This window comes from Episyrphus balteatus, chromosome 3, assembly GCF_945859705.1.
Source record: "Episyrphus balteatus chromosome 3, idEpiBalt1.1, whole genome shotgun sequence".
Lineage (NCBI taxonomy): Eukaryota > Metazoa > Arthropoda > Insecta > Diptera > Syrphidae > Episyrphus > Episyrphus balteatus.
The window spans coordinates 82,993,373-83,015,860 of record NC_079136.1 but is presented as its reverse complement, the minus strand read 5'-3'; the positions used below and the strand labels follow the sequence as shown (position 1 = coordinate 83,015,860).

Here is a 22,488-nt window from a genome sequence, read left to right as displayed (position 1 = left end):
TGCTAAAATTTTAATTTAAAGCAAGATATTTTGAAAATAAATCAAAAACGTATGTAACGTGTTCTATTTCTTAACAAAAAAAAATATGATTCTGCTTCCTTTTTTGGTGAAAAGCAATTGACATTTTTTCTAGCGTTTTTAAAAATAATTAAGTAAACCTAATGGTCCCATTTTATTTTGTTAAAAATACATAAAGTGAAGAAAATTTACCATTTTACAGGATAATTTTTTTCTCAAAACAGGATTATTTCATATTCAGGATGTTTCGCTTTTACCAATAACATGAAAAGAAATGCTTATTTTGGATTTTTTTTTTCATTTTATTTTCAAAGAACGAAAAAGAATATTCTAATTTTTGATTTTCGTTTTTGAAAAATTACTAAATTGTTAAAAATTGATATTCTCCTTTGTTTACTTAACCACGGGCAATTGTTTTTAGGTGCAACAATGTAACCATGTTCCCCTAAAATATTAAAATTCACAGTCTATTCAGGTTGTGATTTTTATAAGTGTCTGTATTCATGGACCAAAATTTTGCGTATTAGTAAGGGTATGACAGCATCTAACTGACGAGCCCACTGTCATACCTGGGCGAAACGCATATGGAGTTAAGGTCACTTAAACTTTTCAATTGAATTATATTCCATCACTCCGCTTAAAAATAAAAATAATTTTCATTATTTTTTTCCTTTGTTTACTATAAATTAGAGTTTACATTCCCTAATGCGGCTGCCCAAAATTACAGGCTAAATGCAGGATAATTCAGGGTTTATAACTAAATTACAGGATACAGGATTTACCTTCCAAATACAGGAGTATCCTGTAAAATACAAGACAGATATGAATGAGCCTTATAAGTATACCCAATCATAAAATATGTTTATGGAAACATGAATTCAAATACCATAAAAATGCATTTTTTCTTAACTATTTTGACCGACTTTTTGCAGAAATTATAGATCTCTATTTAAAAAAATCTTTCTTTTTTTATAGAATTTTATCTATTCTAATTCATTTATTTAAAACTGTTTAGAAAATAAAATGCACGACTGTGTCGCATGTACCTGCTCTGGTAGCTCGAAGCAATTTTTTACTATTTAACTTGTAGATTTTAAGAACTACTCTCCTTATAAATTTCAAAGAAATTTTGTTTATATGCGGGAGGAGCCGACATGGAGCACAATTTTATTTTTTTTTTTTTTATTTTTTTGAGAAAAACCAAAAATGCTGTTATATTGCAATTGTATTAAATATTACATGTGCAAAGTGTTATCAAAATCGTTATAGTCGTTTCGAGAAAATTGCAAAAACTTAAACAAAATTTTTGAGTGGTACAATTTTTCCCTTTGGTTGAATTTCATTTTTCTTGAAGAAAAAGTAGATACAAATAAGTAGAAAAACTATATTGATTTATAAAATTTACATTATTTACATTTACAAGTTTGAAACCCAAATTTGGATCGAATTGTTTACAATTCACGGTAACATTGTGGTTTATTTTGGTAACACAGTCAGGGGCGGATCCAGGATTTTTTTCTGGGGGGGGGGGGGGCACAAGGGATGGATTGGCAAAAAAACAGCAATAACAGTTAGAAATAAAGTGAAGTATCATACGACTGACTAACAAGCAGAAAATTTTAACGACCCACAGTGGTCTAAAACCTGGCCAAGAATATATTTAGGCACATTTCCCACATCAAATAGGTACCAAATGACCAAAAAGTTATTCGGAAGGAAAAATTTTCATTTTCTTGTTACAGTAAAAACCACTTAAGTGCTTACCCACTTACCCCTGGATTAGCCGGGAGAAAAAAAAATATAAAAAATCTGAAAATGCACTTACAATCCTGTGCTATATTAAAGTTAGTAATCTATTGTTTATTTTATTTTTTGACTTAAGTTGTTTCATCAAATAGTTTTTGAGAAATTAAGTTTTAAAGATGAAATTTTGAAAAAAAAAATGTTTATGTTTTTTAATTGATTTTGTATAAAATTTTGCAATATTATGGACATAATTATAATATTAGTTAATGATCTAGTAGTTTTTAGTCAAATACTAAAGACTTCAATCTAATAAATATTAAAGTTCCTAAGAATAACAAAAAAACTGAATCATACTTTTTTGCTGGGAAACCCAGTTTTGTTTTTTTTTTTTTTTATTTGCATTAACCTTTTGTAACCCAAGGTCGTAAATTTAAAAATTAATAAGTCAATCGAATGGCCTTTATCTTTAATAAAACACGTATTTTTTAAAAATTCAATAAAGTCATTATTTACTTAGTTATTTTGATATTTAGGGAGTAAAAAAAAGTTTAAATAATTTATTTTTATATAAAAATGCAAAAATTCAGGCAAAAAACTATCTAATATTAATTTTTAGGCACTTTCCTAAAATCCAAAAATAAAATAAAATAAAATAAAATAAACTAATGAAAACTTTTTTTTTCTGAATTTCGTAGTTTTTACACAAATTAGCTTATTTTCAAAAAAAGCCCAACTTTCAACATTAACTGTCAATTAAAAACTATTGGTGCTATTTATTAGAAATTTGAAGTAGGTACTATTTCGATAAAGCAATACTTAAAGATTATATTAGAAGCTTCAAAAGAAAAAAAATAGTTTGTAGAGCTTTTATGCAATCTTTTTCCGTTTGTTACAGAAATGTCACATGGGGCTACAAGGGGTTAAATTGTTTTATATCTCAAGAATATTGTGTTCAAATTGTAGGTCTCTTGCAGCCAAATTGACCAAGTTCTGAGTATTTTAATACTTCCCTTAGGAACGTTTTAGTCTTTTAGTCCAGAGTTCAAAACTTTAAATCGTTATCCCCACAACTAATGTTATCAACGCCGGTGCTCCTCAAAACTACTGCACCGATTCTTTTGAAACTTGAAACACTATTTTTTTTACATATTTTTAAAGGTATCCCTGGAGAAATTTTCTCAATAAAATAATATTTATAAAAATCTATAAGTAAGGGTCGCTTTTGAGGAGTTTTTTTTTCAAAGGGTCTTTATTTTCGGGGTGCAAACTTGGGCAAACTTCTAAAATGCAAGTTTGTTCTACATATCCAGCAGTTCTATAATATATAGTTTATGCAATGTTGTGGCGTGTTCCTCTATTTTGAAAACACTAATGTTAAAAAAAACAACGAGAAAAGTGCAAATTTTTTAACCCCTCCGTATGAAAAAATAGAGTTGAATATACAATTATTTTTTTTTTTAGAATATCATTCAATGTCATTCGATGTCCATATCAAAATTTTTCACCAAAATCACTTTGAAAATTCACTTTTTCTTAAATCGAAAAAAAATTCGTGTGTACCCAACAAATAGCCGTTTATTTATTTGTGAGGTGGAGCTTTTCATGGGAAAGGGATGCAACAAACAATAAAATTCGCATTTTCAGCCAGAAATAGACAAGAGTTTCACTCAAGTTCTTTCTGTTATTATTCATATATTTTAAAAACTCTTATAGTTTGATTTCCTTTATGTATGAACTTTAAGTTCTGGGGGGGGGGGGGGGCACGTGCCCCCGTGCCCCCCCCCCCCCTGGATCCGCCTATGAACACAGTAGTATTTAAAGTTTTAAACCTGATTCTTGGTAATAAACTATTAAGAATATTTAATAGAAATTAATTTTTCTGTGATTTAACTTCATAGGAGACTTAAGTTGTTCCTATAGTTTCAAATAGGAATATCAGAGAGCTTAATTATATGATTTTACAAATAAACCTGAAATTTGCAGTAAAGTAACGCAGTTGTTTGGTTTTGACCACTTTGTATTTATACTGTCATAGATACATACATATATGTCCTAGAAATATCATTCAAAACATCGCGATGCATCGGTGCAAATGTTATTTTATAATAGATTAAAGTATAACCATTCTATGTCAACTAAAATATATGAAAATATATTGTTAAAAATTTCTATATTTTCTTTTCAAAATTCACTGCCCAAAGTGAAAACTTTTTAGGCACTAAATAGTAATTTGGCCCATATAAAAAAAAAAAACAAAAAAAACTAACTTTCAGAATTCCAGAAAACCCGTCTACCCGTTTAGGCCCTGGAAATGTGTACAGATGGACGCACAGACGGACGGACGGAATTACGAGACCCCACTTTTTTCGGACTTCTTCTCTATCATTGAAAGTAAAAAGTCAATTTAACGTGAGTTATTAATTTTGTCCAGCTAGTTTTATGATTTACCACACTGTGCGTCGCTCGCTCGCTAACTGCTGTTTTGCTTCTGTTACCGCAATTCTATTTCTGCTTTTGCGCAATCTGTACTGTTTCCTCGTCTATCCCCAACCCCATCTGTTATAGTCCCCATCGCAAAAGATAAATCACGATTCACGAAGCCCGAATGTACCACCCACCAACTAACAAACAACCCAAAAAATATTGAAAAAAAAAAAACAATACAATATAAAACAAAACAAACACACTGCGCACCACTAACCACTATAGCACACGCCATTCTCAGACTCAACATAGAACTTACTTGATTCGCATGCTATTTATTGCATTAATTAGCAATTACAATTCTTCTTCTATTTATTAATAACAACAAAAAGCAATAAAAAATAATCATAAATGATGAAGTGAAGAGAATTCCATTAAAATAAATAGCAATTTAATAATTGGAAAAACAGATGATAATTTTATTGTTACCTTTTTTTTTTGTATTATTTTTGGTCTGCTCTATGATGTAAAATAGGTAAAAGGCATGAAAGTGCACGGAAGCACTTTTATGTTTTTAATACTTTTTTCTCATATCTTTTTTTGATTTTTTTCACGCATTCGATTGAATTGGTAATAATTAAACACTTTGAAATTGATAAGAAATAACAAAACAAATAGAAAAGTAGAAAATAAATGAAAGAACAATTAACGATAAAAACCGAAAAATTGTACATGAACCGAATGCGAGAAGATCAACAAGTGAAATTATTTTTTTGTATGAACTGTCAGATTCTGTCAAATGATAAATGTCAAATTGTAGGAGTGTGTTCGTAGAGGGCATGAAATGAACATTAAGAAATGGTAAATGTAGTTTTAGAAATGGTGTAGTAATGTAGTTGTTGGATTTGATATAGATATTGTTGTTTAAGTGGTGCGTTCTTTTATTCGACAATGTTAACTATTGTTAACAATAGTTAACTTTCATCGTTCCTAAATGAGAAAAAAGTTACAAAGTGTAACATCGTGACGTCACAACATCGTTTTTAAATCCAGTGTTGAAGTGTCAAATAGTTACATTTTGTTACTTTTTTCAACTCAGCTCCTGGACTTGAGTTTCAATGTTAATCTGTCAAACACAACTAAATGGGGAAGAGAGGGGATGATGTGAGAAGAGAATTTCTTGTTTGTTTCCGTATTTGAAATTATTGAATGCATATTTTTGTTTCAATTTGCTTAGAATTCAATTAAAAAGAATTATTTCAGTACGAAATAAATTTTTTCTTGTTTATTCATTCATAAAATTAATCTCAAAAATTTTTCTTTTGACAGATCAACAAAATGTAACATTTAGTCGTTCCTAAATCAAAGTTGACATTTTGTAACAAAATCTAACAAAAACAAATACAACGATTTTTTTGACATAACAACAATAGTTAACATTGTTCAATAAAAGAACGGACCAAAGGGATTCTATGGCGAATGAGTATTTTTTTTTAATTTGAAATTAGTTGACACAAATTAAAAAAAAATAAGAAGATCTGATTGGAATTTCAAGACATCTGGATAAAACTGATTCTATTACTGCATTTAGCCTTTATTCAATTTATTCAATGCTAAAAGCTTTTAATATTTTGCGAAGTTACGAGAAAATTATTTCACAGTTTAATACTCTGCCCTAGCGAGGTAATGCGTCGGAGCGGATTTTTTCCGATTTTCTACGAATCGGAGACTTTTTGCTTCGAGGTATTTCTCCGATCAGCTGATCGGAAATTTTCTCCGACAAATTTCAACGCATGTCATTGCATGCGATGAAGTACTTCTAATGGTTGTATTCTTGACAGATACAAATCTTTTTTTTTCCCAAGCCCTCCGACAAGTTTTTGTTGCGGAATAAATATTTAAAATGTAAGTAATAAAGAAAAAAAAAAGTATTTTAATAAGCTTTTGTCATTTAAAAAACGAAAAAAAAAACAAAAGTATCCAAAAAGATCACCATAAATTATGGCTGTGTTGGGAAGATCTGCCGAATCAGTTAAATTGAATTGGACCACGACAAAGGGATGTTGGTGAATGGAAAAAGGATGTTCGTGACTATTTTTTTTTTCACAAATAAATTTTCTTTCACTTTTTAAAATCTTCCTTTTTTCTTGAATTTTTTTGCTCTTATTTGTTTGGACTCGACCTCCAAAAATAACGCGACACTTGCCATGGACACTTTTTAATTTTCTTAAGAGCCAATTTTTCAATCTTCTAATAAACAGTCAGTTAACTGTTCGACGAATAAAGTTATTAGGCTCATAAACAATCAGATAAAAACATTGAATTTTTCAATCAAGAATAATTTATTCTACAGAATAACAAAAAAAAAATTGTCAAATTCAAAAATATTTAAAATTAAACGTCATTTTTATTAATGATTGTTTTTGTTTTCTTGTGTTCCACTGTACTTTTTTCAAAATTATTTCAAAACAGCTTTGACAACTGACACAATATTTTTGTTGAGATTATTCCTTAGAATAATTTTTATTCGTCTCTGAAAGAAGCAGATAGTTTTATTCTTAGGAATAAGCTATATCCGACTGTTGAAAAATTGATTTTTTCTCTATACTTAGGAATAAGTACTAACGGACTGTTTAACTGACTATTGAAAAATTGGCCCTAAATGAAATAACTTCAACTCATTTGTTATTCTTTGAATTGTTTTTTCTTTTATCTGTTGTTTTTACTTGCTCTATAGGGCAAGTATTGGTTTCGTGTCGAAAAAAAAAATTGAGGTTTTAATCAAAACCAACATTACGATGATGGAGAATTCCGAAAAAGTGGGTCTCGCAATTCCGTCCGAGCGTCTGTGCGGTTGTGCGTCCATCTGTACACATTTCCACAGCCTAAACGGGTGGACGGATTTTCTTCAAATTTGGTACAGATGATTTTTATGGAATTCTGAAAGTTGGTTTTTTTTTGTTTTTTTATATCTCGTTTAGAACGTATACCACCCATACAAAAAAATACGATATTGCGAATTTCTCGAAAACGGCTCTAACGATTTAGATTAAACTTTGTATACATAATATTTAAAGCAGTGGCAATAAAACTGCATTTTTATTTTTTCTCAAAAAAGTCAAATAAAAAAAAATTTTTTTTATTTAACAAAATTTTGCCCTAAATGTCGGCTCTTCCCCAAATATCAATTTTGTTTTATTTTAGTGCCAGCTTTTAAAATCTACAAGTAGACTAACATAAAATTGCTTTGAGCTGCAAGAGCAAGTACGTGCGACCCCAGTCGTGCATTTTATTTTTTCTGTCATCTGTGATAATTATAGAGATGGCCTTCTCAAAAAAAATATCGATATTTTTCGATTCGATATTTTCTTGAATAGAAATATCGCAATATCGATTCATTTTCTAATTAAAGCAAGGGTGTAATTTACCGTACATTGACATTCTTACTTATGAAAAACTATGAAATGAAACTCTCTATATAGTTATATGACAATGTATTTGTATACATAGTTATATGAAAATGTATTTAGGTGTTTTTATATAAAAATATCGGAAGATATACCAACTTATCGATAAATCGGTATATTTTGTACATCTCTATAAAAATCTTGAATCTGACGAATGTCAAATTATTGCGATGCGATGCGTCGTCGCATTTGTTTAGTATTTTTTCCGATGAAAGATACCTCGAATGCAGTTTGAACCTCCGACGAAGTATGCGCTCCGAAGGAATACCTCGCTAGGGCAGACTATGTTTCCACCTACCCTTAATCCGAGATTTAGCTGAGTAGATTTAAAACAAATCTCGAGTTTTATTCTAAATCTACTTACCTTAATCTCGGATTAAGGGTAGTTGGAAACATAGTATAACACTCCACAGTTAAACAAAACTCTTCCATTTTGACAACTTATGACCTTATCTTCTTATTTGCAATTTAATGAAATGAGTGCCTCCAGACCAAAAAAAAACAGTAAAATTACTAACCTTTAAAAGGATTAATGCCGACTTTTCACGAGTCGATTTTAGCCGCACGATATGTCGGTCGACTAGGATTTTTCTATGGGGAATGCCACTTTAGCCGCCTGCGACTTACGTTCACACGAGTCGAAAAGCTTCGCCGCACGGCAAAAATCGACCCGTGAAAAGTCCCCATAATATGAGATTTTTATTTTAAATGCCATTATATGACCATACAAATTCGTTTGGTAAATCTTGTTATTTAGAAAAGATTTAGCGTAAATCACCAAACTTTTGATTTAGGTGCAGATAGAAGCGTAGAACTAGTTTTTTCTTTTTGCTATTTTTACAATTTTTTCAAAAAATAGAAACATGTCGTTTTGACTTTGAAACAATTTTTTTATTTTACAAAAACAATTCGTTGGATTAACTTAATAAAGAATTACCTGTAATATGATTATATTATTATTTTGGCAATTACAAAAAAAAATAGTTTTTGTATTTTTTTTTACTAAAGTTTAGTTTACTCGTTTTCGTAACAATCAATTTATGTAGGTACAGTGTTGCCGAATGAAAAAATAAAAATCATGATTTGACCAATAAAAAAGAAAGTTGTCACTTTAAAGACCCCGAAAATGATGAAAGAAAAACGTAAACCCCTTTAAAAATAGGTCACGACAAAAAATTTTTAAATTAGTATAAAGATACTTTTAATTACAGTTTAATGTTAGCAATTTTATTTTTATTTTCAGTTAAATATCATGAAAAAAGGCAGTTCTCATAATAAGCACTAACAAACAAATATCAATTTCCAGTCTGAACTATAATGGCTAAACAAATCAAACAATGAAATAATAACATATTCCATCATAACACACACATTGTTCTATTGATTTGATTTCTCAAAATTTAAAAATAAATTAAACAAACAAAACAATGGTTACTTGGTATAGTAACCAACTTACACAATGCATCCTGCTAGTGCTTACCATTTTAAGCGGATTTCATGTTGTCACAATGCAAAAGCAAATGTCAAATTCGGATAATCCTTCCGAATACAACATTGGTGGTGTATTAAGTCACAATGCGAGTGAAGAACATTTCAAAACAACAATAGATGTAAGAACGAATTCACATTTCCACCCCCTAAAAAATACCCCATTCCGATTTGAAATTATAACATTTATTTTTGTATATTTTTTATGGATATAGCATCTTAATTTTGATCAAAATTACGTGCCAAGAAAAGTGACCTATTATCACAAGACGATACGAATGGACAAGAATCCTATTAGAACTGTCTTCAATGTTTGCGATAAGCTCATAGAAAAACGGGTGAGTAGATTTGAATTTCTTAACACATTAAATACAAATGAAAATCTCTACGACGCGACTTGCAATATAAAATCATTCAAAGGACCAAGGGAATTCTTAGTAAAGATTCTGTCGTTCTGTGCCGCAAGTGATTTTTATTGTAAATTTAAGTTCATTTCTGCTTTTTCAAGCAGAAGAACAGACACAAACACCAAGTTAAGAGGAAGGAGTAAGGTTAACTCGTTTAGGAAATCAATTTACAAGTTTATCCTTTAACTGTTCAAAGATGTCCTTCTATCCTCTTATACCTCTATACATAGTATCTGCAATATGCGCCGACTTCATGAATTCATATTTTATATTATTTTTTGTTGTTGTTCCTTCTCTTTCTTTTGCTTTTGAATCTATAGGTTTATGCGGTGGTGGTATCTCATGAACAAACGTCTGGTGATCTATCACCGGCAGCTGTCAGCTATACGAGTGGATTTTATCAGATTCCTGTAATTGGAGTATCCTCGAGAGATGCTGCATTCTCGGATAAAAATATTCATGTTTCATTTCTGAGGACGGTGCCGCCGTATTATCATCAAGCGGATGTATGGCTGGAGATGTTGAGTCATTTTGGATATACCAAGGTAATATGTTATGGAATTAGTTTTCAATATTTTTTCAATACATGTACATAAAAACATAAAAAGTAAACGCAATTTTGTAGCTATCATTCATCACAATCCATTTGCGTAGCTTTTCATGTGTTATACTTATATGCATGTATTTAGAAATGAAAAAAAGCTTACTCATGTACACGCGTTATACTTTTTTAAAACACTGAATTATGTGGACGCATATTAACTATCAACAAATTTATTCACCAATTAAAAACACAACATTCAAAATCCGAACGCGCTGAGTGTTTTATTGGTACTCAGTATTTTAATGAATAAACATTTTATGCTGTAAACAAGAACAAAAAATGCTTGAGCAAGAAATATTCAAGTTAAAATTTTGGACATTTTATACCAGAGGTTTGATGCTTACTCCATATTTACTGGTTAAGAAGATAAAGTGCAGCAAAGTTCCTCAATTTTATTTAATTTTTTTTCTACTTTAAAAGCAATGATGTAAAGATTAGGAAAAAAACTTTTAATTTCTCTATTAACTGTTTCCGCCATTTTATGGTTTCTTTTTATTTTGTGATTTCTGTTGGTGGTAGAAAAAAGGTATGTAGGCCACAAAAACACTACTTAAAGTTTTCAAATTTAAAATTTTAGGTTTTTCAAAAAAAAGGGTTACGCATACACCACAGTGACCAGAACAAAACAAGAAACAATCTTTATGATATTTTTAGATCAAATTGAATATTAATTGCTTGAGAATTTGTTTTTATTCACAGAAAGTTGACGTTTTCAGCTTTCAATTTCAGATCGATAGAGTTTATCAATTTAGAATGTGTTCACATTGGACTCACTCCACCGTCTCATTTTGATTTGAAGTTTTTTTTTTTCTTACTCGCACTTTATGGTGAGAAATATGCAGCCAAGTAAGGGATGTTAAAAGTATTTTAAAATCTTTAGATTTTTTGACATTTGGTGTATTTCTTATAGAAATTATCGGTATCATTTTATAACACTGGTTAACAAAATTAAACTTTTTTGGTTGCCGAAACAAAAATATACTTTTCTGAAGGTTTTTGGTGTGCTGAACTCGAATCTGAAGTCAGAAAAATTAATCAGGAAAATTGTTTAAACATATTTAATAGTTACGGTTTCCCTACTTTCAAGACCTGTTTAAATCCTTTCGATATCTTTTTTATTGCCCGAGATATCTTATGATAAAGTAAGTGGGTTTGGCTTCATATATCATAAAGCTCATAATGACTATTATAATTTCTATGGTAGATATAATATGCCAAACAACTGATGATATCTCAAACAGTAAAACAAAATATAGGGAAGATTTATTTAAACAGGTCTACAATGAAGGAAAACAGTTCTTACTAAATATGTTCAAACAATTTTTCTAAAGTACGAAGTAGCCAAAAAAACCTTTTTTGTTTTTTCTAACGTTAACATTTCAAAAAAAGGGAGCTGATTAATTTTTTCTGACTTCGGATTCGAGTTCTAGCACACCGAAAGCCTTTAAAAAAGTATATTTTTATTTCTGCAACAAAATCCTTGTAGTGTAATTATTCAATGCCTCTATGTTTGAGGGAAGTCAAAACAAGATTTGCGACCCCAAACCATAAAAATTGTGCCGATATAATTAGTTTTTTTCAATAAAAAAATTTTTATACTTTTTAGAAGATACTAGTGAACTAATTAATACTGACATCTTCAACCTTCACAGCTTTATTAAAAGCTCCAACTGGTTTAATATTAGTGAGGAAGTTCTTTGCAAAATCATTGTATCACAACGGACCATAGGTATAGTTCGATGCATTTAGCTAAGTGGCAACATTATTTATTAAAAGATTTTACCGTTTGAAAAAAAAAAAAATAGTTACGACCACCTTTTGATATGAAAAATAGTGAACAGAAAAAACGGATTTTAGTCTTGGTCGATTTCTCGCAAGCAGAAAAAAGTTGGATTTCAACCCAAAACCTCTGACGTTACACTACATCGTTCTAATTGGCCACGGGGTAGGGTATACATAAAATGGAAGAATGAAAAAGACGAGTAAAGAAGTATTAAGGAAATAAAAAAATTATCGATTTAAAAACTAGAAAATACAAAAGTATTTAAGAATGCTTTAATTAGAAATGAACATTGAGATAAGAATACCCAATAAAGATTAAATAAAGATAGGATTCAGATCAAAATTACCCAAAATAAACAGTTAAAACAGCAAACAAAAAGAACAAACCTGGAAAAAAACTAGCACCAGGTGAAAAATTGGGCTGACCTTTGATTCATCACTAAGCTTTTGTAGAATATTTTCAATATTATCTACTGTTATCGGATTCCTCAAAGTTCTGTTTTTGGTATATTATAATAAAGTGTATTCAAGAAAAACATTCCATCTAAAAACAACCTTTTATTTGTCTATATAAAAAACTTTGATGTTTTTCTGAGTTTTAAAACACTTTATAATTATTTTCAAAAACCCAATAAAGTCCAATGATTCCTACGAGTTCAAGGCATACAAACAATCACACGGTAAAACCTATATTTTAATTCCATATTATTTTTACTATTTTCATCGCCGATCTCCATCTCAATTTTCAAATATCCTCTGTAGTTATGGTTTTACATTTTAAAACATTAATTAACCCATGCAAACACATACATTATGTTCCAATTAATATTGTATTTATATCAACATCTTCTGCGAATAAATTAGCATTACATTACTTATGCCCTCTTTCTCTCTGGATTCCCACCATTTCACAACTTAAATACTCTCTCCCTTTCAGGTAATTATAATCCATAGCTCCGACACGGATGGTCGGGCTGTACTCGGTCGTTTCCAAACCTCTTCACAAACCAATTACGATGATATTGATGTACGTGCAACAGTTGAATTAATCGTAGAATTCGAACCGAAACTCGAAGCTTTCACCGAACACTTAACCGATATGAAATCAGCCCAATCCCGTGTCTACCTCATGTATGCCAGGTAAATGAAGATTCCACCAGATCATACCATTTTATTTATTAATTCCTTAAATTGCAAAACCATCATCGCATATCGGTTTCATCCATCCACTTTCGCTCTTATATAAATGAAATATAAGAACCTTTCTGGGTGTGAGGTTGATTTAAATTATATATTCCCTTGGAAATCAAATATAACCTCGTCATTTAATTAATTATAAATTTTCCAGCACCGAAGACGCGCATGTAATTTTCCGGGATGCTGCCCTATTTAATATGACCGAGGCTGGTCACGTTTGGATTGTTACCGAACAAGCACTTAAAGCTAACAACACTCCTGATGGTGTCTTAGGGCTTCAATTGGAACATTCAAATAGTGAAAAACAACATATAAGGGTGAGTTGGTTGGGTAAAGATTATGTTTATCTCCTTATAGTTATCCACCATTACTAAGGTGTTTTGTGGGTATATGAATAATTTAAAGGTTTCACCTTCGGCTACCATCGTCGCCAACCTTCTGTTCATTTTAAAAGTTTTTATTTACTTCTGTTTTTTTTTCTTTTTCATCCTTAGGATAGTGTCTATGTGTTGGCTTCAGCTATAAAAGAAATGATGGCCAACGAAACGATAACTGAGGCTCCAAAGGACTGTGGAGATTCCGGTGTCAATTGGGAATCGGGTAGGTATTTCATTTACCTTTCTGATGTTACAGGTGAATTTTACAAGCTTAGTACATGCAAAGCATTTTAAGTCCAAAATTCCTACGCAGTCATTGAGTTCTTAAAAATATTGAGTCACTGGGTTTTACTTACAGTATTTAAGATACTGGATCTCCAGCTATTCGTCCCAAATTTCGCTACTCAAGTGGTTCGAGATCACCTTTATCCTACAGTCTCTTTTTCTTGTAAACCTATGTGCATATACCTAATATAACTAACAATGTTGAATTAATTAAGCTTATAAAAAGAATTCTTTACCCCGCCTGATCTGGCCACTATCTACACTTATCCTTCATAAGAAAGTAGAAAGGCTATTTAAGCTTCAAGTTACTTTTTATTGGACTCTTGTACGACTTAAGACTGTTTCTACTGTCATCAAACCAGACAGTGGCGTATTGAGGGGGGGCTCAGGGGGCTCAAGCCCCCCCCCCCCAAGCCTTCAAGATCATGTTTGTATTTAGCTGATTTCATCATAATGTACATGATTAACTGAAACTTGTTCGTAAATCTTAGAGATTTAGAGGCAGCACAGATGCTCGAGCCCCCTCCAAATTCTGAAACGGCTGTTTGGGTTTGTTTGAGTAAGAGCCTAAGCTGACGATGACGGATTTTAGTCCAATTCAGAATTCTTTATATCATTTTTTAGTATTTTGACTTTCAATTACATCCCCGTTAAATTATTGCAAAACTTCTTAAGCAATCTCAAAACGCCGTATTTGATCGTCTTAAGTATATTTACTTTTTTTTCAATAATATTTTTCTCAAAGATATTGGAAATAGCAATTTCGAAGTTTTCGAATTCGATCGAAGTGAAGAATATTGATATTTCATTTCACGTGAAATTGAAAAGTGATTTGAATTCACTTTCGGTCGAATTGTGGAACATGGGCGTAATTAACGAAAATATTGATGACTGATGAGTATAGCTCAAAAACTCTTGACGTGATAGGAATAAATCTGTTAACAGTTTTGGATTCAGCCCATGACAAATTTCGAACGAAATGAAGTGTTTTTTTTTTAAGTATGACACAACATCTTGCTGTTTGTGTAAAATATTTGGGACACAAGAATTTTGAATAACCACTAGGTACTCTGAATGTGAAAGCAGGAGATAGTAGTACGAATCTGTCGAGAGCAGTATAATGCTACTATACCACTTTCAGTACCGCAGCACAGCGTTTAACTCTTGATCAAAGATTAATAAAAAGTAATGAAAATTTTTTCGCACATTTACCCTCTAAAAATTTTTGAAAAATTTTCCAGCCCCCTCCAAAATTTTTTCTGGATACGCCACTGAAACCAGAAATCATACTTTTTTACTGACTTCCAAAAAGGAGTCGGTATTCAGTTCGTCTGTATTTATTTTATGTTTATTACCTCATAACTTAGGACTCAGTAAACCAATTTTGATAAATCTTTTTGTATTGGAAAGCTGGTGTCTGCAGTGTGGTCCCATTTTTGGCTATAGAAACTATGAGAAAAACCATAAACCCAGTTATGGTCCATGGAAGTCGGTTTTGTTTTTTTGATAAAAATGATTATTACTTACTTATTAACTATAAATACCTTTACAACGGATCACTTTTTAGAAATATATCGCTATTTCAGAAATATGGAGATGAAATCAAAATGAGGTGAAGAGTCAAATAAAAATTAACTTTAATCTTAATAGCCTTTCTAATGCATACAGTCACTCACATAAATATTGGGCCAAATGCAAATAAAAAAAACAAATATTTACAATAATATACTGATAGCAAATAGATGTAACCTATAAAACTATTTTTTTCGATGAATTTAGTTTTGTGGTTATACTGTGGATTTAATTTAGGCTAACAATTCAGAAATTTACCGTTATTTTTACAATTACACTGAATATTGTACAATAAGGAAAATCGGATAAAATCAATTATTTGGCTAATGACCGTGCAACTGCGAGGAATCTATTTCTTCACTTGAACACCGTCGTAACATTTCGTGTTTCTCCTTACTTTAAAGGTATTTCTATAAACAGCACTCTATCGAAATATTCAGCTGCATTTTTCTCCTTTAACATTTCAACCGTAATTCTTGCGCTTCGCTTCTAGGAATGCTCATCAGTTCACCCACGAGCCTAATTTCTACAGTTAAGGACGGAAATTCGTTCTACAACCGCACAACAAGAATGTGGAACACTTTAGGCAGCTCTTTTTTCCGTCTTATTTAGACGTACAATGTACTCCTCTTTAATTTCTCTCCTTTTTCCTAGCACACGCACTGAATTATTCAATATTTATAAAGTGGTCATAACTCCTTGAAAATTTGGCTTTGCCTTTTTTGCGATAATTGATACATAGCGATTTTTTCCTCCTTTAAATCAAAAGTCAAGTTTTTTTCTGATACCTAATGTTTTATTAAATTTAGAAACATTAATCCAACTTGTGAAATTCACATATTCGTTACGCTTATTTAAATAAAGTTTTAAGAGTAACGTAAACCTTTTTTTATTTTATTTTAAGGTAAACGCTTGTTCCAGTACTTGAAAACACGCAACATATCGGGCGATACTGGACAAGTAGCTTTCGACGATAATGGTGATAGAATCTATGCAGCCTATGATGTGATAAACATCGGTGAACGTCAGGAAAAAAATGTTGTTGGATCATTTTACTACGATGCTGTATGTTCTTAACCGTCCTTCACTATAAAATGTTTTCTTTTTAATAAAAAAAAAATAAATCTTTACCAGGATAAAGCAAAGATGCGTTTAAAAATTAACGATAGCCAGATTCTATGGCCCGGTAAGCAGAGGAAAAAGCCAGAAGGGATTATAATTCCAACACACTTGAAAGTCCTGACGATAGAGGAGAAACCTTTTGTGTACGTAAGACATTTGAACGACGAGGAGTTGATGTGTGATGAAGACGAGATTCCTTGCCCGTATTATAACACGACCGATGGCACTGGTAAGACTACACCTAAGTTGTATAAAATATTCCAATGGATGCAATAATGGGGTGGCACTTTGCATTGATGAATTATGTAGGTTAAATTTGTTTTGAAGGCTCCAGAATGGATATAAAAGCATTTGTATAAAGAGCTTGTTGTTGCTTGTATAATATTACGATGGAAGAGAAATAAGTAAATTTATTATGTGTTGGGATGTTGGGAAGAATCCTAACCTAATGCGTCTGGTTATAGGTGGAGGAATAGGTATGAATGTGTATAAATAATTTAACATAAGAAACATGACCTCTTTCGTGTATTTATAGAGCAATGATTTTTAAATTAATTCTGAAATCCTCTAAGCAATATTTTTTTACTCATGATTTATGGCTGGAATGTGAAATATTTTTAAAGGATGCTTTCATAAGTAAACACGCAATTTTCTTTTGCTGAGATTTTTGATTTTAACGTAAAATGTAATATGATCAAGGATCAACGTTTTAGCAATCTCAGCTTAAATTGCAGTCTGTCCAAAGAAGGTAATATCGATCCCCAGTCACTTACATTTTTTCGTAAATGTGCCCTTTTTTCAAAGCTGAAAAAAATTTATTCAACTGCCTATACTTTTTTCATGAAAACCCTTTAAAATTGACGTCGTTCAGCTTTGATGTTAAAGTGATCGCCTCCGACGCAAAAATCATTCCGAAAAAAAACGGGTAAATCAATTTATGGTTTTCGCTCATTTTAAGTTGTTTTTTTTTTCTCAGTGAGATGTTTCAATTTCAGCTTGTTCTATACGACAACTTTTGGAGTTAGGTTTTTTAAAATTTGTTTTATTTAAAATTTATAATTATTTAACAATAAAACCCAAAAAAAAAACATCCATGTCCTGACTGAACCTCTGGTCCTACCTAAAAAAAATGGTTTATACCTTTTTTAAAACGGTATTAAATGCAGACAATAACCTCATCAAACATTTTTCCTATTAAGCTATGTATATCTAAAAAATTAACTCATAAGTCAACATTCACCTATTTAAAAATTTACCCATGGTGGGGCACCATCTCGCGTCAAAATAAAAATCTGAAAAAAAGGGATTTTTTTTTTATTATTTAGAATTAGTTTTTCTACTTAGCAGCTTGATTTTCGGAAAACCCTTAACGTACGCCCTTATACATTAGATATTAGTAAACCATTCAAAATGAAAATTGAAATTAGGGTTATAACTCATATCATAACATAACTCATAATATTACGTACCTCTGTGTCGTTTTATATTATTACATAAACAAAAAATCCGCATTTTTTTTTTTTTTGAAAACTAAAAACGGAGTTTTGTTATAATTATACACTGTTACGTGTAATTTAATTTAATCAAAATCGTAACGGTAGTTTAAGAGGAAACTACAATAACAACCTGTTAAAATTACAAAAAAATCATGTGTACCAAATTTCAACAAAATCAGTTTAGACTTTCATTTACAGATAAGCGCACAGACGAACTGACCAGAAAAACCGACTTACTTTATGACCAAAACCACTTTTTTGAACTTTTGCACCATGTTAGTTTTGAATAATAGTTAAAATAATACAGTGGAACCAGTATAACGAATACCCGATAGAGCTGATAGAGTGAATTTCGATATAACGAAAGCTTTTTAGATTTACATTAACATCTCTAAAGAGCGAAATAAATGGCCACAATTTGCTATCCGATAAAACGAACGCATTGTTAAATTGCACCATGTTGGTTTTGAATAATAGGTACTAAAAATAATACATAGTAAAATCTCGATTTTTTTTTGACACGAAACCAATACTTGCCCTATAGATAGAGCAAGTAAAAAACTGCACTGAAGGCTTTTTTTTCTAAAAATGCATCAATGAAGTCCTTAAGACAATTTTGGTTTAGCCCAATTATTGATTATTATTTCTTATCCCTTAAACAATTTTTGAAATTTAATTGGCGTTTAAATGGAGTGTGACTCCTCCGACAAACAAACAAATTTAGGGCACAGACTGTTTAATCAGCATTAACATTGCCTTTGTTGCCAATAATTTACACTTGACCTATTTACATATATGATTTATTTCAAAGATTCTGCCCCCTACATTTTACAAAAGGCTCCCTTTGGTGCGAGTTTATCACAAGACACAGGAGATAGAATTTAAGGGAAAATGTATTTGAGTTTCAAAATAGAAAAGATAAGGGGGTTGTTATAACTTTTGATTAGGAATGTGTGTCCACTTCAATAAGTGATGTTCATACATCATATCCTTCTATACAAAGTCTCATCTAGAATTTAAAATTGAATCCTTACAGAAGATGACTACTGCTGCCGTGGTTACTGCATAGATCTTTTAATAGCATTATCCCGTCGAATAAACTTTACCTATGATCTCGCTCTATCACCAGACGGTCAATTCGGTCACTATATTTTAAAAAATCAAACAACCGGTACCGGAAATATGGCCATGAAGAAAGAATGGACTGGACTTATTGGCGAAGTGGTGAACGAACGTGCCGATATGATTGTAGCCCCACTCACAATCAATCCCGAAAGAGCTGAATTTATTGAATTTTCAAAACCATTCAAATACCAGGGAATTACTATATTAGAAAAGAAACCATCAAGGTCCAGTACACTCGTGTCCTTCTTGCAACCTTTTAGCAATACTCTCTGGATTTTGGTTATGGTATCGGTGCATGTTGTGGCATTAGTGTTGTATCTTTTAGATAGGTAAAAAAAAAACACACACACATTTAATGCATCGGATTTGAAAATGTTGAAATCCTTTTTGTTTAACAGATTCTCACCATTTGGACGTTTTAAACTCACAAGCAACGACAATACAGAAGAAGACGCTCTCAATTTAAGTTCCGCCATTTGGTTTGCATGGGGAGTTCTATTGAACAGTGGTATCGGAGAGGGAACACCACGTAGTTTTTCAGCTCGTGTTTTGGGAATGGTTTGGGCAGGGTTCGCTATGATCATTGTAGCATCATACACTGCCAACTTAGCTGCTTTCCTCGTGTTAGAACGTCCCAAGACTAAACTTAGTGGTATCAATGATGCTCGACTAAGGAACACAATGGAAAACCTTACTTGTGCCACTGTTAAGGGTTCAGCGGTCGATATGTATTTCAGACGACAAGTTGAGCTTTCAAATATGTATCGGACAATGGAAGCAAATAACTATGGAACCGCTGAACAGGCTATACAAGACGTTAAAAAGGGGTAACCTTTAATCTTTTAAGTTTAAACAACAATTTGTTAATAAACTTTATTTTTCTTCAAAAGTAAACTAATGGCATTCATTTGGGACTCATCACGACTGGAGTACGAAGCTGCCAAGGATTGTGAACTTGTTACAGCTGGGGAGCTTTTTGGTAGAAGTGGTTATGGGATTGGCTTGCAAAAAGGCTCACCCTGGACCGATGCTGTGACATTAGCAATTCTAGAATTTCATGAAAGTAAGTTTAAGTCGAAATAGATTATGAATGAAGCTTTAATTAATATTTTAACTTAAGGCGGTTTTATGGAATCTCTGGACAAAGATTGGATCTTTCATGGCAATGTACAACAATGTGAACAATTTGAGAAAACTCCCAATACTTTAGGTTTGAAAAATATGGCAGGGGTATTCATATTGGTGGCAGCTGGTATTGTTGGTGGCATAGGACTTATAATTATAGAAGTTGTCTATAAGAAACATCAAATCAAGAAACAAAAACGAATGGAAATAGCTCGACATGCTGCGGACAAATGGAGAGGAACTATAGAAGTAAGTTTTTTTTTAATTTCAAAACAAAAATCATAAAATATAACATAATTAAATTTTATAGAAACGAAAGACACTTCGTGCTTCTTTGGCAATGCAGCGGCAATATAATGTTGGTCTGAATGCTAACCCTGGGACAATAAGTTTAGCTGTAGATAAAACTCGTTATCCACGTTTAGGAGCTAGAGGTCCCGAACGTGCTTGGCCTGGAGACTCAGAGCTTGTTCGAAATCGACGCTTATATGAAGATTCTAGTAAAAATGCTTTTGGATGGAAGCAATCGATTTCAAATCTTTTACCGCCTCCGAGATATTCGCCGGCATATACAACTAATGTATCACATTTGGTAGTTTAAGCTTTTTGAAACATTATTTAATTTATGGTTTGTAAGAAATAATATTATTTGGCATTTTTAACTTTTATCCACTATGATCTTGATTTAAGATTGTAGTCTGGACTGTCTTTCCATCTCACTAATGATTTCAGTTAACTGGTTACTGGTTACATTTTAAAATACTTCAGACGGCTCATCTGAATTTTGTTTTCTTAAAGCCAACTCCCATTATTTGTTTCGTTTAACTACTCAACGCATTCTCCCAAAAATGCCAATTTCAAAAGCACAAGTAAAATGAGCAAAAGCAAAAAGTAAAGGAATTTAGTTGTTTAGAGACACGGAATTTCGTGAACACGAATCGCCAATAAGTTCGTAAGGTTACATTAATGGAGTTGAGTCAGCTCCTTGTTTGATTTTTTTTCAACACTTGCACCATTCCTTATATACTGGACGGTTAAGTTGAAAGTATAATTTTAAGTTCTGTTTCGTCTTGTCAAGAATTTCTACCAGCAGTTTTAACTGTGGAGATTCCAAGATTATGAGAAGACCTCCATTTCAAATATACCGTGACGCAACTAAAGTGTTGCCACTCAACTTGGCCAAATAGATATAAAGAAGCTTAAAAAAAATATTACGAACAATTTTAAACCAGATAAACAAAAAAGATTTGAAAAGATGTGACAAAAAAACATGCCAAAAAAGCAAAAGCAAAATAAAAAGTATTTTTACTAAACACCGATTAATGTGTATTATGGCATTTTTCGAAAATACATAATAAAATATCATTTTATTTGCCATTTTGTATTGATATCAAGTACATTTAGCACTGATTTTTCAATCGTCAGTTAGGCTATCAGAAGAATAAATGTCAGTATAAAAAAAACTTTTATTCCTAGGAATAAGCTCTATCTGAGGTTTATCTGAATATTGAAAAATTGGCCCTTAGTGAAAATAAAGGTTTTCTACATGTGTATCTCTAAAAATTTTCGAAGAAATGAATTGTTTTTTATTATTTAAACTGTTCTAAACTTATTATTGTTTATTGCTTTAAATACCTAAACAAAGTATTTGACAAAGTCAAAAATACCAAAGTTAATTAAAATTTGATTATATTCATAATTTTAAGAAAACAAAGAAATCGAATGTTAACATTATTGTAAAATACAAACAAAAACTAAATTTAATGGTAGTAAATAAAATTGAACGCTAAATTGAAATAAATACATATATTATATAAAAAAACATTTAAACAAACAAAATTAAAACAAAAAAAACTAAACCAATACCAAACAAAACCACACAAAATTAAATTTCAAATCAACGAACATTCAGTCTTCTAGATGTAGTTTGATCATTTTTCTAAAATTCTTCCATATTAAAAAAAACAAAATAATACCACGTGCCCTGTTAAGAGAATTCAATTACAAGAATGTATCTTCTCTACAAACAAATTTTTTTTAAATAAAATGGATAGTATAAATTAGTTTACTTCACCCCAACTTCTGGAACAAAAAGTATTAACAACTGTTACAAAAATTATGGTTTTAACTTGATACATTCATTAAAATAGAAATACATATATTAAGTTTTTATTTTGTTTTAGTAATAATTTTTTATGCTCGCTGATTAATTTAGGGTTTAAAAATATGTATTAAAATTAAGTAAAAAATATA

General features: G+C 31.1%; 2 protein-coding genes across 5 annotated transcripts in view; one reads left to right on the top strand and one right to left on the bottom strand.

Moving 5' to 3' along the window:
* LOC129917123 (inositol 1,4,5-trisphosphate receptor) overlaps nucleotides 1-4,946 on the bottom strand; it is a 47,405-nt gene extending 42,459 nt beyond the window's left edge. Inside the window, exon 1 of the mRNA XM_055997482.1 lies at nucleotides 4,678-4,946. The gene's annotated coding sequence lies outside the window, so the exon portion shown is untranslated. The remainder of the gene's footprint in view (nucleotides 1-4,677) is intronic.
* The window catches only part of LOC129917124 (glutamate [NMDA] receptor subunit 1), a 31,350-nt gene extending 9,146 nt beyond the window's left edge, over nucleotides 1-22,204 (top strand). For 2 of the 4 annotated variants that reach the window (XM_055997484.1, XM_055997485.1), the window contains exons 2-14: nucleotides 8,899-9,265; nucleotides 9,359-9,481; nucleotides 9,871-10,095; nucleotides 12,874-13,076; nucleotides 13,285-13,450; nucleotides 13,628-13,733; nucleotides 16,272-16,432; nucleotides 16,502-16,718; nucleotides 19,022-19,439; nucleotides 19,509-19,937; nucleotides 20,001-20,173; nucleotides 20,231-20,484; nucleotides 20,546-22,204. In XM_055997484.1, the coding sequence (XP_055853459.1) occupies nucleotides 9,083-9,265; nucleotides 9,359-9,481; nucleotides 9,871-10,095; nucleotides 12,874-13,076; nucleotides 13,285-13,450; nucleotides 13,628-13,733; nucleotides 16,272-16,432; nucleotides 16,502-16,718; nucleotides 19,022-19,439; nucleotides 19,509-19,937; nucleotides 20,001-20,173; nucleotides 20,231-20,484; nucleotides 20,546-20,836 (2,949 nt within the window). In that variant the 5' untranslated portion in view covers nucleotides 8,899-9,082 and the 3' untranslated portion in view covers nucleotides 20,837-22,204. Of the gene's footprint in view, nucleotides 1-3,967; nucleotides 4,174-8,898; nucleotides 9,266-9,358; nucleotides 9,482-9,870; nucleotides 10,096-12,138; nucleotides 12,617-12,873; nucleotides 13,077-13,284; nucleotides 13,451-13,627; nucleotides 13,734-16,271; nucleotides 16,433-16,501; nucleotides 16,719-19,021; nucleotides 19,440-19,508; nucleotides 19,938-20,000; nucleotides 20,174-20,230; nucleotides 20,485-20,545 lie in introns of those variants that run through there. The other 2 variants (XM_055997486.1, XM_055997487.1) reach the window with 2 other exon arrangements.
* Nucleotides 22,205-22,488: the final 284 nt, after the last annotated feature.